The 14,930-nt window shown below is 56.3% G+C and overlaps 1 protein-coding gene across 3 annotated transcripts in view; it reads right to left on the bottom strand.

Annotated features, from left to right (window-relative positions):
• Positions 1-14,597, bottom strand: part of LOC116957795 (CDK5 and ABL1 enzyme substrate 2-like) — a 42,991-nt gene extending 28,394 nt beyond the window's left edge. For 2 of the 3 annotated variants that reach the window (XM_076073878.1, XM_076073879.1), the window contains exons 1-2: positions 13,933-14,597; positions 4,882-4,965 (exon numbers count right to left, since the gene is read on the bottom strand). In XM_076073878.1, coding sequence (XP_075929993.1) covers positions 4,882-4,965; positions 13,933-14,528 — 680 coding nt within the window. In that variant the 5' untranslated portion in view covers positions 14,529-14,597. The remainder of the gene's footprint in view (positions 1-4,881; positions 4,966-13,932) is intronic. The other variant, XM_076073880.1, reaches the window with a different exon arrangement.
• Positions 14,598-14,930: the final 333 nt, after the last annotated feature.

Genomic DNA, 14,930 nt, shown 5'->3' with positions numbered 1-14,930 from the left:
GTAGCGGTCAGCGCGCTGCGCTACAAACCCTGCGACCAGATTTAGAGTCCGACCAACATCGGTGACGAATATCTGAACCGGTGTTGGGCCTCCGCTCGGTCGCCTCAGTCTCAAGTGAGTACCTGGTGCAGTGTGTAAATGTCGCCACTGGGGGGGGGGGGGGGGAGACAAAGGCGGCCGGGCGTGGTGTTGGCCACCCACCCCCTCGTGTGCCGCTCCAGCCTTCATAGGTGCTGCTCGCTAACAGCACTTGTCCCAACAGTCTGTTCAGGCTATAGCGGGGATCTTTTTTTTTATCTTTGTTGACCATAGGGTCAGTGGCTACCCACACAACTGATACTGCAATCAGCTTCATCAGTATTGTGAAAGATGGGTTTAATGTTTCACACACCCACAGACAAAGATCCCCCATGTAGCCTGAACAGGCTGTTGGGGGCAAGTGCTTTTAGCGAGCACCTACGAAGGCACCGCGCGGCACACGAGGGGGTTTGGTGGCCAGCACCACGCCCGGCCGCCTTTGTCTCCCCAACGGCGATGTTTACACACCGCACCAGGTACTCATTTGAGGCCGAGTCGACCAAGGGGAAGGCCCCAGGACTGGTTCAGATAATCGTCACCGGTGGTGTCGGTGGCCGTGAGCGGGAATCGAACTTGGCTCGCCGGGTTCGTAGCGCAGTGCGTGGCGAACCATCGCGCCGCCACTCCGCCACAACGTTTCCCACACCCACGGCTCACTCGAGCACGGGGGACCTGATAACCAACCCGTTATTTAACCGAAACCTACGACAACCTGGAGCCCGTTGTCATTGAAACTGCCCACGCTGCGCTGGCCACGGTCGTTGTTTGACCATACTTCACCCATGTCGGTCAATGCGGGGGTCGGGTGAAGAGGGCGCGAATCCAACTCGGGTAATGCGTAGCCGGGTTCATGGCGCCCAGAGATCGGGCCACCGCTCCACCCATTAAAAAATCACATAATTGCCGCTCATCAATGGAATCGACTTCACCTTCACATTAACGCCGTCGCTGAAGCGTGGCGCGGAGGTGCACGCGTGCGTGTGCGCTCCACAAGGACAACTACAGAAGACAAAGATCCCGTCCACCACGCGTATAGTCGGGAGCGAGTGCTGTTAGCGAGACACCTCCTTCCTCGACAGGAGAGGGGAGGGAGGGCACAGACAAGCAACGAGAGGAGAGACACAGCATGGACAGCAACAGCAGCTGTGCGCCATGCCAGCGGTGTGCAGGGCAGAGGCAAGACTGGAGGAAAGGGCGATGGAGTAAGGAAGACAAGGGTTGTAGGAGATCCACACTTTCTTGAGGGTTTCTGCATCGCATGCTTGGGCCAGTTCCTTTTCATGTTCACTGGACATCTGTGAGAAGAGTGGTCATCTGTGGAAAAAAGAGCCTTACAGCTCATCGGATTCCTCCAGTACAAATAAATATTCGGATTATTTTCAAGGCGTGGGGTTTTTCCGCCGTGGAGAGGATAACATTCGGAAGCCCGCGAAGGTTTTTGCTGTACTGCCATCTACTGGCCACCATGCCAGCCTTGCTTTGGGTGTCGCAGTGGCGAGATGTCAACTACCTCGCCTGGTATACAAGAGGTCGTGGTAGATGTTGACTACCTCGCCTGGTATACAGGAGGTCGTGGTAGATGTTGGCTACCTCGCCTGGTATCTAGGAGGTCGTGGTAGATGTTGACTACCTCGCCTGGTATACAGGAGGTCGTGGTAGATGTTGACTACCTCGCCTGGTATACAGGTCGTGGTAGATGTCGACTACCTCGCCTGGTATACAGGAGGTCGTGGGTTCGATGGCGACCCTGATGCCTGCCGTATATGTGGACTTTGCGTCTCTTTCTCTCTCTCACCGTGGATTTTCTTTCTCTGGGTGCTCCGTTTCTTTCCCCTCCACGTTTAGAAACAACATCACGTGCTTAGCGAGTACTTTGGCTGCTTGCTGTAAATTTCCACGTTATGTCATTTATGATGGCCAGGAAGCTTCCGAAAAATAAGTTAATACCTCAGTGGACTTGACCTGGCAAGATATAAGATAATTTAGTTTTATTGTATATATATAGTTTCATGCGACTTATTTACCTTTCCTAAACATTGCACTCCTATCGTGTTTGTGTATTGTGTTTGTTGTCCTAACGTTCTGACCCTGTGCCCCGACTGGGCATCTGCGAAAATAAACAGCCTCATACGTCATCGGATTCCTCCAGTAATAAATAAAGTAGTCTGATTCTGCCATCCACTGGTGTACATGTCGTACCACGCGGGCTCAGCGCCTCAGTCGGAAAGGTTGCGAGCTCATCATCTCTCCGGGGTAGATACAACGGGTACCGCTTTGTTGGGGGGGGGGCAGCAAATAGTGATTGTCCCTAGGGACGCGCCCCCCCCACCCCCCCGCGAACGGCCCAAGCGGAATTTCCGCCGCTGCCTCTGCAGGGCTGTGGACGTGACAAACCAACGCTCACGTGAGCGGCGACTTCTCCCTTGACAAGGAATTCAGGTGGGAGGCAGGGTTTACAGCAAGGTGGGGGGACCCGCATGCCCCCCACCCACCAACCCACCAACCCACCCACCCCCGCCACGCGACGCAACTGCAGCAGCGCCGGGGCGAGGACTGCGTGTTCACGATGTCGAACGCCCGGCGGACGCGCCGACTCCCTCCCTCGGCCGGAGGACCGGCCCGGCGTTTCTCACGGGCGTGCCACGGTGGCCTAGGAGATGTTGACTACCTCGCCTGGTGTGCAGGAGGTTCGTGGGTTCGATCCCGACCTCGACGCCTGCTGCATTGTTTGGAGTCTGCGTGTTCTCCCCGTGGTCGCGTGGATTTTTCTCCGGGTCCTCCGGTTTATCCCCTCCACATTCGAAAATTAACGTGCGCTTAAGCGAGTATTTGGCTGCTATACATTTCCACGTGATGATGATGATGATAAGCCCACTTCAATGAGCTGTAATTTGTGATAGCCAGGTCGCTTCGGAAAAGGAGCTACATAGCTCAGTGGGGCCTTACCTAGTAAAAATAAAAAAATAGTTTATAGTTTATATATAAACTAATTATAATTAGTTTCTCACAACCCCCCCCCCCCCCCCCGATCGCATCGCCAACGAGCAGCCGCCGGGCTTCATCGTGGCGTGCGGCGGAGATTTTATCACGGCGCCTGGCTCCACGCATGTACGGTACGTTCAACTTATTTTCCACCGGACGTAGCCAACCGTGCCAATCAGAGGTGACAGGGGCAAGGTGAAAAGTCGGATGTGAGGGGGTCGGTGTCAAATATCCAGGTGCCCTCTTCCCCCCCACAACTTTAGTTGCGCTCTCACGCGAGCAAGCGACGACTCGTGCGAACTGAAGATGCACGGTATGCACGTACGTTGAACTTCTTTTGCACAATACGTAGCCAACGGTGCTCACCCGAGGTGCCGGGGGAGCTGTTCGGGCTATCACGGCGACATCGTTACGGCCGCGGCGACGTCAGCGGGCCGCCCTCGGCGTGACCCCCCTCAAGCGAGGCCCCCACCCCCCCGCTCCGTGGGGCTCCACTTCCAGGGAGACGCCGTACACGGACGAGGAGGCAGAGGCAACTAAATTATTTTTTGACTTGACCAGGTAAGGCCCCACCACTGAAGCTACGGAGCTCCTTGTCAGAAGCGACCCTGGCTATGGCAAATGACAGCCCAACGAAGTGGGGGCTTCTCATCACGTGGAAATTCATAGCAGCAGCCAAATTCCTTAAACACGCGCGATGTCGATTCGAATGCGTGGAGGGAAAAACCGGAGGACCTGGAGAAAAATCCACGCGACCACGGGGAGACAGGGAGACACGTAAACTCCAAATATACCACAGCTGGCGTCAGGAACAAACCCAGGACCTCCTGTACAACAGGCAAGATAGGTAACATCTCCTAGCCACCGTGGCGCCCCCTAGGAGGGAACCCAGCGGGGCAACGCCGCTGTGAACGTCTCCGAGGAAGATCCGGGATGTCGCCCTGCCGAGATCCGTTCGGCCAATTCCAGCTCGAGTAAACCTCGTCCTCGCGTGAGGCCTCTTTGGGCCTCATGGGGCTCCCCGGCCACTCCTCGGCCACTCCCCCGTCCACTCCCCGGTCGCTGCAAGAGAGGCCCTTGCGGTGATCAGAAATGCGGGCGCTGCTTGTCGGGTCGAAAATGCTCCCCTACGGCAACCAGGTGAGCGTGGAAGCAAGCGCACGTAGCCAACCGTGCTGATCGGAGGTGCGGAGGGGGGAAGGACGAGAAACTGAACAAGCAGTTCTAAAGAAATGAGTTTGTCAATCTAGACGTGTTTAAAACCGCGCAGGTCCCAGTGGCTTCCTCATGTACGTACGTTGAACTTCTATTTGCACCTCGGCCAAAGAACTTCCGCGGCCGGTGCTCCTTGGTCACTCGCGGGCCGTTTTACTCGCAGTGGCAAATTCCACGAGGCCGCGGTGAAGGGGCGGGGTGGGGGCCGTCGGGGGGAAGGGGGGGGCCTTGTGCGGCGGCGAAGACGCCAGGGCCGGACGAGACGATTTGGGATCGTGTCACGAGGCGGGCAAAGGGCTCGCGGCCTCCCGCGAGCGCCGCGACGATGCACCTGCGCTGCGACCGTCACCTACTCGCAACGCGTGCGGGGAACGCAAGAGAGAGAGAGGGAGGGAGAGAGGGCGGCTGCGATAGAACCGAGCGGAAGGCGGTCGGAAGAGAGAGGACAGGGCACCTGCCGAGGGTCAGAGGCAAGAATCTCATGTCCGCCAGAGACAGAAGCGCGGAGGAGGCAGAGGAGAGAGATCCAGGCAGCATTGGGGGGGGGGGGGGGGTCCCGCACTGTACACACACACCGGTACGTACGTACGGTACGACATACCGTACCTCCGCAGCGAGGTGAGCGCCTCGGTCTCCTCCAGGGTGTCTACGGACGAGCGCTGGGAGGCTAACCGCCGTCTGAACAACAGACTGACACGAGAGACAGCAACGGGCCTTTACAGAGAGCGCGAACAAGGCCACCAACTCCGGGTCACACTGCACGCACACACAGGTCAGCCGGCGCAGCTCGCTGGCCAGTGGCAGCCAAAGAGATTCTCATCATCATCATGATCATCATCCAATTCTTTAAACGGGATACCGGGATCGAGCTCTCGCGCTGCGAGAATTAAACACGTTCACTCGGTCGCAAGGAAGGTTTCCCGCAATTTGTATTTAAAAAAAAGAAATGGTTTTAAACTGATACACAAACAACAGTCACAGTGTCGTCCTCGGCACACTTTGTAAAGGTCCACGAAAGACGTCAACGTCTTCAAAAGGAACCCTTCGGAACGGCGGCACCGTACGCGTAGCTCTACGGCCCTTCTGTCCAGCCACTCCCAACGGCGTCTCTCCCCGCTTGGCCCGAGGAGGCTTGGCCCGAGGGGCAGACTCCCCGTGCGTGCGGAGTCCGCCCCTAGATTTATTAAGGACCGGAGATCCTGGCGATTGACACTACGCCCCCCCACGAGGTGCCGTACGGAAACAAAAGAGCGGTTCGCGTCACGTTTTGACATCCACTTGTAAATGACCGCGCCATCGGCGTCCGTCACGGGACGAAGATTCCACCGGGAGACTCCGGCGGAGCGGTGTGCGACCCTGCGTGAGAGAACGGCCGCCCCCTTCCGTCCCTGTAGAAGCGGATATCACAGAGCTACCTCAGAGATCCCGTACTCTTGCTCTCATTCTTCAAGTGACCTCTGAGTCCACACGCAGCACGGAGGAGCAACTTCCCACCCGCCTGGCCGTATGAGGGTAATGCTCCGTTGCACGACAATCAAACCGATATTTTAATTCTCAAGAGCTGGGATAAAGGCAAATTAGACACAGAACCAGACATAATGTGATGGATTGTTTTTTTTAAGATTAACTAATTACAGTCGTAACAATTTTTATTTTACCAGGTAAGGCCCACTGAGCTCTACAGCTCTTTTTCAGAAGCGACCAGGACATCACAAATGATAGCTCAACGAAGTGGCTTATCATCATCACGTGTCAATTTATAGCAGACCAAATACTCTATAAACGCGTAACACTGATTTTTTTTACGTGGAAGGAAAAACCGGAGGACCCGGAGAGAGAGAGAGAGACGCAAACTGCAAATATACAACAGCAGGCATCGAACCCACGACCTGCTCCATAGCAGGCGAGGGAGTTAACATCCCGGACTGCGTGAGGTTGGTGATTCTTGTTTGGGGAGTGCGGTATAACCTCGTTATTCACGCACTTGGCTATCGGCGATTCTGGATATCCGGGAATCTCATCTGGAACGCCATACTACTGCATCGAGACAGACAGAGAGAGAGAGAAAGCGATGAGAGAGAAAGTGATGAGAGATAAAGTGACGAGAGAGAAAGTGACGAGAAATAAAGTGGTGGGAGATAAAGTGATGAGAGATAAAGTGATGAGAGATAAAGTGATGAGAGATAAAGTGATGAGAGATAAAGTGATGAGAGATATAGTGATGAGAGATAAAGTGATGAGAGATAAAGTGATGAGAGATAAAGTGATGAGAGATAAAGTGACGAGAGATAAAGTGACGAGAGATAAAGTGATGAGAGATAAAGTGACGAGAGATAAAGCGATGAGAGAGAAAGCTATGAGAGAGAAAGCGATGAGAGATAAAGTGGTGAGAGATAAAGTGATAAGAGATAAAGTGATGAGAGATAAAGTGACGAGAGATAAAGTGATGAGAGATAAAGTGATGAGGGATAAAGTGATGAGAAATAAAGTGGTGAGAGATAAAGTGATGAGAGATAAAGTGATGAGAGATAAAGTGGTGAGAGATAAAGTGATGAGAAATAAAGTGGTGAGAGATAAAGTGATGAGAGATAAAGTGATGAGAGATAAAGTGGTGAGAGATAAAGTGATGAGAGATAAAGTGATGAGAGATAAAGTGACGAGAGATAAAGTGGTTAGAGATAAAGTGATGAGAGAAAAAGTGACGAGAGATAAAGCGACGAGAGATAAAGTGACGAGAGATAAAGTGATGAGAGATAAAGTGGTTAGAGATAAAGCGACGAGAGATAAAGTGGTGAGATAAAGCGATGAGAGAGATACGCAATTTTATCGGATGTAATAGCTTATTTACGTATTTATTTCAGGTGACTGATTACCAAGGTAGGTTTCTGCAGGCCAATATCAACACGGCCTCCACCGGGACCGCCGCCGCTGCCGCCCCCTGTAAGGCGACAAGGTGAGACGGCGGGGGTGGCCGTGAGCACCTGCTGCACAAGCCCCCTGCGCCCCCCCCCCCACCCCCCACACCGTCCCCCGCATTCCTCCACGCCGGGCGCAAGCGTCACGGCGCGCAGTGCGAGTCCGAACGCGCAGCCGTCAACGCGTCTCCCCGCACGGCCACCCCGGAGGGCCCTCGCGTGCCGGGCAGCGCCCCGACCTCGCCACGACGACCATCACCGTCGCCCCTCCCCCTTACCTCAACCCCCCCCCCCCCCCCAATCTTCCTCACCACCCCCGGTTGGGTACCACCTTGGGTGGCAGACGCTGCGGGTGTCCGCCATGGGTAGTCTCTCTCTCTCTGGAGCGTACGGGAGTAATGTGCACATCGCACGTCCAAGTTGAAGTTTGCGAGCCAAGCGATGACAGCTTCATCTACGCTGTACACCGTGGGCAGTGTTCAGCGTGGGGAGGAAGGCCTAGCGTACACAACCCGTCCGATGGATGGGCAATCGCAATCACGGTGGCTAGGAGATGTTAACTAGCTCGCCTGGTATACAGGATGTCGGGGATTTCATCCCGACCCTGACGCCTGCTGTATATTTGGAATTTGCATGTCTCTTTCTCATCATCATCACGGTGTCTAGGAGATGTTAATGACCTCGCCTGGTATACAGGATGTCGGGGATTTCATCCCAACCCTAACACCTGCTGTATATTCTGAGTTTGCGTGTCTCTTTCTCATCATCATCATGGTGGCTAGGAGATGTTAACTACCTCGCTTGGTATACAGGAAGTCGGGGATTTCATCCCGACCCTGACACCTGCTGTATATTCTGAGTTGACGTCTCTTTCTCATCATCATCATGGTGTCTAAGAGATGTTAATTACCTCGCCTGGCATACAGGATGTCGGGGATTTCATCCCAACCCTAACACCTGCTGCTGTATATTCTGAGTTGACGTGTCTCTCTCTCTCCCCGTGGTCACGTAGATTGCTTTTCTTTGGGTCCTCTGGTTTTTCCCTCCACATTTAAAACATGCTTGAGATTATTCAGATTATTTTACTGCGATAAATGTCCAAATGATGGGGCCACTTTGTTGAGCGAACATTTGTGATAGCCAGGTCGTGTCTGAATAATAAGTTACTCCATCACTGGGCTTTGCCTGGTAGGATGGGGATCGTTTATTGTTGTATTTGTTTGTGTTAGTGCGATTTGTTGACCTTTCTTCTGCCTTGCACTATCGTGTTGTTGTACTGTTTGTTGCTGTAACGTGCCGACCCCGTGCCCTAACTGGACATCTGCAAAAAAGAGCTTCACAGCTCATCGGATTCCTCAACTATAAATAAATATTCTGATTCTAATACGCTTGAGACACGTTCCACGGCACATTTGTCGTCCTGCCCCCCCCCCCCCCACTGAAAATAACATCGTGGCGGCAACCAATCCCGACAGCAGCTACCAACGTGACCCCCTGCTGCCCAGGCATGTTTGTGATCTGGAGATGAAATGCTTCAGGAAACAAAGAAAAACTAAAATTGTTTAACACGTCGTAGTGGTGGGGCTTTCACGAGCAGTATTGCGCTTAAGCGTTTTTTGGGTTAGCTTGCGTACATATGAATGTGCCGTTAAACCCGCCACCACCCCGTCTCCGATTGGCTCACAGATGATGACATCACATTTAGCCCGTGTCCATTTAAGACCGAAGCAGCAGGAGGAGGATTTCTCCGCAACTCTGTGGCTGTCCGCCCGGTGATGCTGGTTGATGTTGTTGTTACCGGCGAAACGTCACGCTATTGGGATTGTAAATGTTGTAGTTGCTCTCCAACACACAACTGGTTAGCGTGGAACTAGTAACTAATTGGCACGTTTTGTTTAAGTGACAAACCCCTGCTAATTGGCTGCGTCGGGTGGCGGGTTTCCACGACACATATGGACCTCGATCTAACCTAGGACTCCTCTATTGGGTTACCAATGAGCCACTCTGGGGAGGGGGAGGGCAGTGGTTCAAGGGCCGACGAAGGACGCGAGCGACCTTCGCCAAGGTCGCGCGCCACAGCGGAGCATCGCCTCGACAGACGGCCAACGTGTTAACTCACCATAATGATAACAGCACGCGCGGCAGTCGCTCACTCCTCCTCGCAGGGAGAGAGACGGTGGCGACGACCGGCGCCGACAATTTGTCCCAAGCTCTTGCGCCCCTCTGCGCATTGAAAGTGCCGTCGCCCGATTAACGCCGAGTGTTTGTGCACGCGGGAGGAAACTGGGAGCGCGTGGAGAAAACCCGCCCCGCGCGTGCGAGGGGGAAACGCTCAATCCCCCGACACAGACCAACCAAATTGGGCCGTCATTTTTTTCCTGAACTGCCTTCTCCTAGCGAGCTCGGGGGGGGGGGGGTTGTTACACGGCGTGCGCGGCCGTCGCCACCACCGCCACCGCCGTGGCAATCTGTACGCGGACGAGCGAGCGTCCGTCTGGGGGGCCCACAGGGGCTGCTTTCTTTGCCATGCGCGAGCTCAAATCAGACCACGGAGGGGTCAATTACAACCACAGTTGTGTCGATCGTAACGTACGTACGTACGTGTGTGTACGTTGAACTTCTTTCGCACCGTACATAGCCAACCGTGCCAATCGGAGGTACGGGGGAAAGAACAACAAACTAAACACTCAAAGCAGTTCTCAAGAAATGAGTTTGTCAATCTCTAGAGGATTATTTAATAAATCGCGGTCTAATTGCAATTTCAGCTCCCGAAGCTCGTGGTCACTGCACATCGTGCTCTTTCAGATGCGCTGCTTCTGCGGCCGTCTGGAACGCTCCTCCTTCCGATATTAGGAAGCCGCTGGAGCTACACACTTTTAAATAATCGTCTAGATTGAACAATAAAACATTCCTTCCAACTGCTTTTTGTGTTTAGTGTTGATGTCCTTTCCCTGCCCCACCTCCGATTAGCACGGTTGGCTACGTACGGTGCGAGGGAAGTTCAACGTACATACGTACAAACGTGCGTGCTGTTGACGCAAACACACCGCGTCTCCCTCCTACCCTGCCCAGCCTCTTCCACGGCACCCTCTCACTCTCTCTCTCTGACATCTCCTTGCTCTCCTCTACCACTATAGGCTCTCACTTCGTCCGCTTAATGTCAATCTCCTCCCCTATCTTCTCAGCTCTCTCATCTTATCTCTGGCTGTGCAGACCCTCTCCGCTCTGTTTCTCCACCGTCTCCACACTCTCTCTTTCTTCCCTCTCCTGGCTGCTTCTCCTTCTGGGGTTTCCTGTCTCTCTCCCCTCCAGCGTTTCCCCTTTCCACCTCCTGTCCCTCCCGTCCTTCCTCTCACCAGCTCCATCCTCCCGTCTCTCACTCTGACCTTCCTTATCCTCCCCTTTTCATGTTGAACGTTGAACCGTCCTTGCTCTGTCCCGCGCGTGCCCCCCCCCCCAGCTCCGCCCCGTCTGTGTTCCCCCCCTCTGGCTCTGTTGGTCACCTCCGGCGGGCACGGCTGGCTACGTGCGGTGCGAAAGAAGTTCAACATACATGTGTATGTACACACACACGCGCGCCCTTCTCAGGGGCCGTGCCACCGGCACCACACAACCACGACAGGCACCAACAAGCGCACTGCTCCCTGGTCACTGCCGCCTGCATCACCCGTCCCTCCCTCCCTCCCGCCCCAGGCCACTCACGTGAAGGCCGCCCCACATGTTTTGCTAAGCCATGGCAACCGCACTCAGCTCTGAAACACAGCGGCCTCCGTTCACGCCGCCGCCGCCACCGCCACCACGGCTTGGCCAGTGGGGTGCGATCGCCTTCCAAATGCGCTTAGCGCGTAGCAGCGTGGGGGGCAGGGAGGCGGGGGTCAACATTGCGTGCAAACAGGGCCCCCCCCCCACCTCCACCACCACTCCGGCACCCGGCCACGCATAACCGCAAAAGGAGAACATGGCCTGGAGTTGCCACCGGCTCTCGCTCGCTGGCTGGCTCACAACCAGCACCGGTGCAATGCTCCGTTTGTGTTTTGTCGCTAGCGCAAGGTCGCTCTCTTGCAAGCGACACTCCCACCTATCCTGCTCCCCACCCCCCCCCCCCCCCCCAAGTTCTCGCCCGATTAAACAAAAAATCGAGTTAAGAGCACGACGGATTCTTTCCACGCGGTCACCGGTCAACCGGCCTGAGACCTTCAACCGGCCAGAGACCATCGACCGGCCTGAGACCATCGACCGGCCTGAGACCACCGACCGGCCTGAGACCATTGACCGGCCTGAGACCTTCAACCGGCCTGAGGCCATCGACCGGCCTGAGACCTTCAACCGGCCTGAGACCATCGACCGGCCTGAGACCATCGACCGGCCTGAGGCCATCGACCGGCCTGAGACCATCGACCGGCCTGAGACCTTCAACCGGCCTGAGACCAACAACCGGCCTGAGACCAACGACCGGCCTGAGACCATCGACCGGCCTGAGACCATAAACCGGCCTGAGACCAACGACCGGCCTGAGACCAACGACCGGCCTGAGGCCATCGACCGGCCTGAGACCATCGACCGGCCTGAGACCATCAACTTGCCGCACCCCCGAGGACTCCGTTGACATCACGGCCGGACGGCTCAAACCCCCCTGGGATTCGAAGCCAGGATGTGTCACCGGCGCCGGCTCGAGCTTCTGGGACCTCGGAGGCGATTCCTTGATTCGATGTTGTTCAATAACGCGCTTCTCAAATCCCACGTCCCGCGCGTCAACGCCCGCAAGGATAAATCGCGGAACGTGGGCGTGCCCGTTTACAATTTGACACGCTATTAACTATTACTACTGTAATACTACTTTTTTATTTTTACCAGGTAAGGCCCCACTGAGCTACTGTACATAGCTCTTTTTTCAGAAGCTATCGCCATTGATTGCTCACCGAAGTGGGCTTATCATCTTCGGCATCATCGTAGCGTGGAAATCTAGAGCAGCGGCCAAATGCTCCAAAACGCGTGACGTTGATTCTAAATGTGGGAGGTGGGGGGAGGGAAAAATCTGGAGGAAAATCCACGCGACCACAGGGAGAGAGAGACACGCAAACTCAAAATATACAGCGGGCGAGCAGGATCGAACCCACGACCTCCTGTATACCAGGCGAGCGAGTTCACATCTCCCAGCCACCAAGGCGCCCCCATTATTAGGCGCGCACGTGAGGTTGTATTCCGCACACGGCGGCGTTTGGAATTATCACGGACTTTGTGTCCCCCCCATCCATACACCGCAGGCACGCAGTTGAGTGATAATGGTATCTATCATATTGTACACCGCATGGGGGGAGGCTGCCGTGGCACGATGGGTGTTCAGCACACTAGGACCTTGCAGGCCAGAGAGGGAAGTATTCATCCTTTCAGTTGCAAATCTCCAATGTCATCACCGAAACGAAAACTCTGAGCGATCACCCGCTCGAGCGAGCATTTGGGGCACCGGTGCGCACACCTTTCCGTTCACAGCTCTGAACCAGTGGTGGATATTCCTGATTCATATGGCGGCAGTGGGGGGGGGTGGCGAGTCTTCCCCACACACAATGTGGTCAGAACTTTATCGACCACACCACTCCCGCGCAGGGATGATGGACTGAGTTACTCCGCACAAACGATGCATCTTCAACTCATAGGCAGCCTTCATTCGCCCAGCAAGCTGTAGGTCCACTGATGGGGAGCTACCCAAGGTAGACCCAGAGGCAAAACGTGAAATCTGTCGTTTTAAAATGTGGGCCATGATGATGATGATGACGCACAATGGCCTAATTACACCGTGCACCAGCGTGTACACACACCTGCACGTGCGCACACCTGTGTGTGCGTGTACACCGTGTGTGTGCGTGTACACCGTGTGTGTGCGTGTACACCGTGTGTGTGTGTGTGTACACCGTGTGTGTGTGCGTACACCTGTGTGTGTGCGTACACCTGTGTGTGTGTACGTACACCTGTGTGTGTATGTACACCGTGTGTGTATGTACACCGTGTGTGTGTACACCTGTGTACGTGTGCGTACACTTGTGTGTGTGTACACCTGTGTGTGTGTACACCTGTGTGTGTGTGTACACCTGTGTGTGTGTGTGTGTACACCGTGTGTGTACCGCGTGTCTGTGTGTGTACACCGTGTGTGTACACCGTGTGTGTACACCGTGTGTGTACACAGTGTGTGTACACCGTGTGTGTGTACACCTGTGTACGTGTGTGTGTACACCTGTGTGTGTGTGTACACTGTGTGTGTGTGTATATATACACTGTGTGTGTGTGTACACCGTGTGTGTGTGTTCACCGTGTGTGTGTGTTCACCGTGTGTGTGTGTGTGTGTACACCGTGTGTGTGTGTGTACACCGTGTGTGTGTGTGTACGTGTGTGTACACCGTGTGTGCGTGTGTGTACACCGTGTGTGCGTGTGTGTACACCGTGTGTGCGTGTGTGTACACCGTGTGTGCGTGTGTGTACACCGTGTGTGCGTGTGTGTACACCGTGTGTGCGTGTGTGTGCGTGCGCGTACACCGTGTGTGTGCGTGCGCGTACACCGTGTGTGCGTGCGCGTACACCTGTGTAGGTGTACACCTGTGTGGAGGTGGGTGTGTATACATCTGTGTGTGTGTACACCTGTGTGTGTACACCTGTGCGTGTGTGTGTACACTGCGTGCGTGTGCACACTGTGTGTGTGTGTGTACACTGTGTGTGTGTGTGTACACTGTGTGGGTGTGCGCACCCCCACCTCTGCCTCTGCACGTCGCTCACCGCTCCCGGCGCCTCCACGCTCAGCGTGGGCCCCAGGGCCGCTCGGCCTCCCGCTCCCGCTCCCTGCGGGCCCGAGAGGGCCCCCCCGGGGCCCCCAGAGGGCGCCGCTCCCGCCGAGCTCGGCCGCGAACGCAGCGGCGTCGCCGCGAGCAGAGCGCCCGGCTCGGCCCCGAGGCCGCTCGCCACGCTGCTGTTGGCCGGGAGGGTGGCCTCGTAACCGGCGGGGACCGCGGCCGCCGCCGGCGCGACCTCGGGCCCCGTGCACGGGGGGCCCGCGGCCGCGGCGGCGGCGGCCTCCCGGCCGGCCCCGCCGCCACCTCCGCCGCCTCCGCTCTCCCCCCCGCCGCCGCCGACGACCGCCGCGGTCCCGGCGACAACCGCAGCCGCCGCCGCCGCAGCGGCAGCCGCCGCGGCCGCGGGTTTCCCGTCGAGGGAGATGTTGGTGAGGAAGGCGATGGCCGCCTGCCGACGCCGGTCGGCGACGCGCAGAGGCCTCCTCGTGGCGTCGCCCGCGCCGCGCCTGCCCGGGCCCGCGCCGCCGAGAGCCGCAGCCATCGCGGCGCGCCGCGCCATCCCCGAGCAGGTGGCGATACACTCCACATTCCCCAGTTCACATAGGCGCGGCGCGCGGGGTGGCTCCGCATTCCCCAGTTCACATAGGCGCGGCGCGCGGGGTGGCTCAACATTACCCAGTTCACATAGGCACGGCGCGCGGGGTGGCTCCGCATTCCCCAGTTCACATAGGCGCGGCGCGCGGGGTGGCTCCACATTCCCCAGTTCACATAGGCGCGGCGCGCGGGGTGGCTCCACATTCCCCAGTTCACATAGGCGCGGCGCGCGGAGTGGCTCCACATTCCCCAGTTCACATAGGCGCGGCGCGCGGGGTGGCTCCACATTCCCCAGTTCACATAGGCGCGGCGCGCGGGGTGGCTCCACATTCCCCAGTTCACATAGGCGCGGCGCGCGGGGTGGCTC

The sequence above is a fragment of the Petromyzon marinus genome, chromosome 43 (genome assembly GCF_048934315.1).
Source record: "Petromyzon marinus isolate PM22_M1 ecotype Great Lakes invasive population chromosome 43, UKy_Petmar_22M1.pri1.0, whole genome shotgun sequence".
In the NCBI taxonomy this organism is placed as follows: domain Eukaryota; kingdom Metazoa; phylum Chordata; class Hyperoartia; order Petromyzontiformes; family Petromyzontidae; genus Petromyzon; species Petromyzon marinus.
This window is presented reverse-complemented; position numbering and strand designations above follow the sequence as displayed.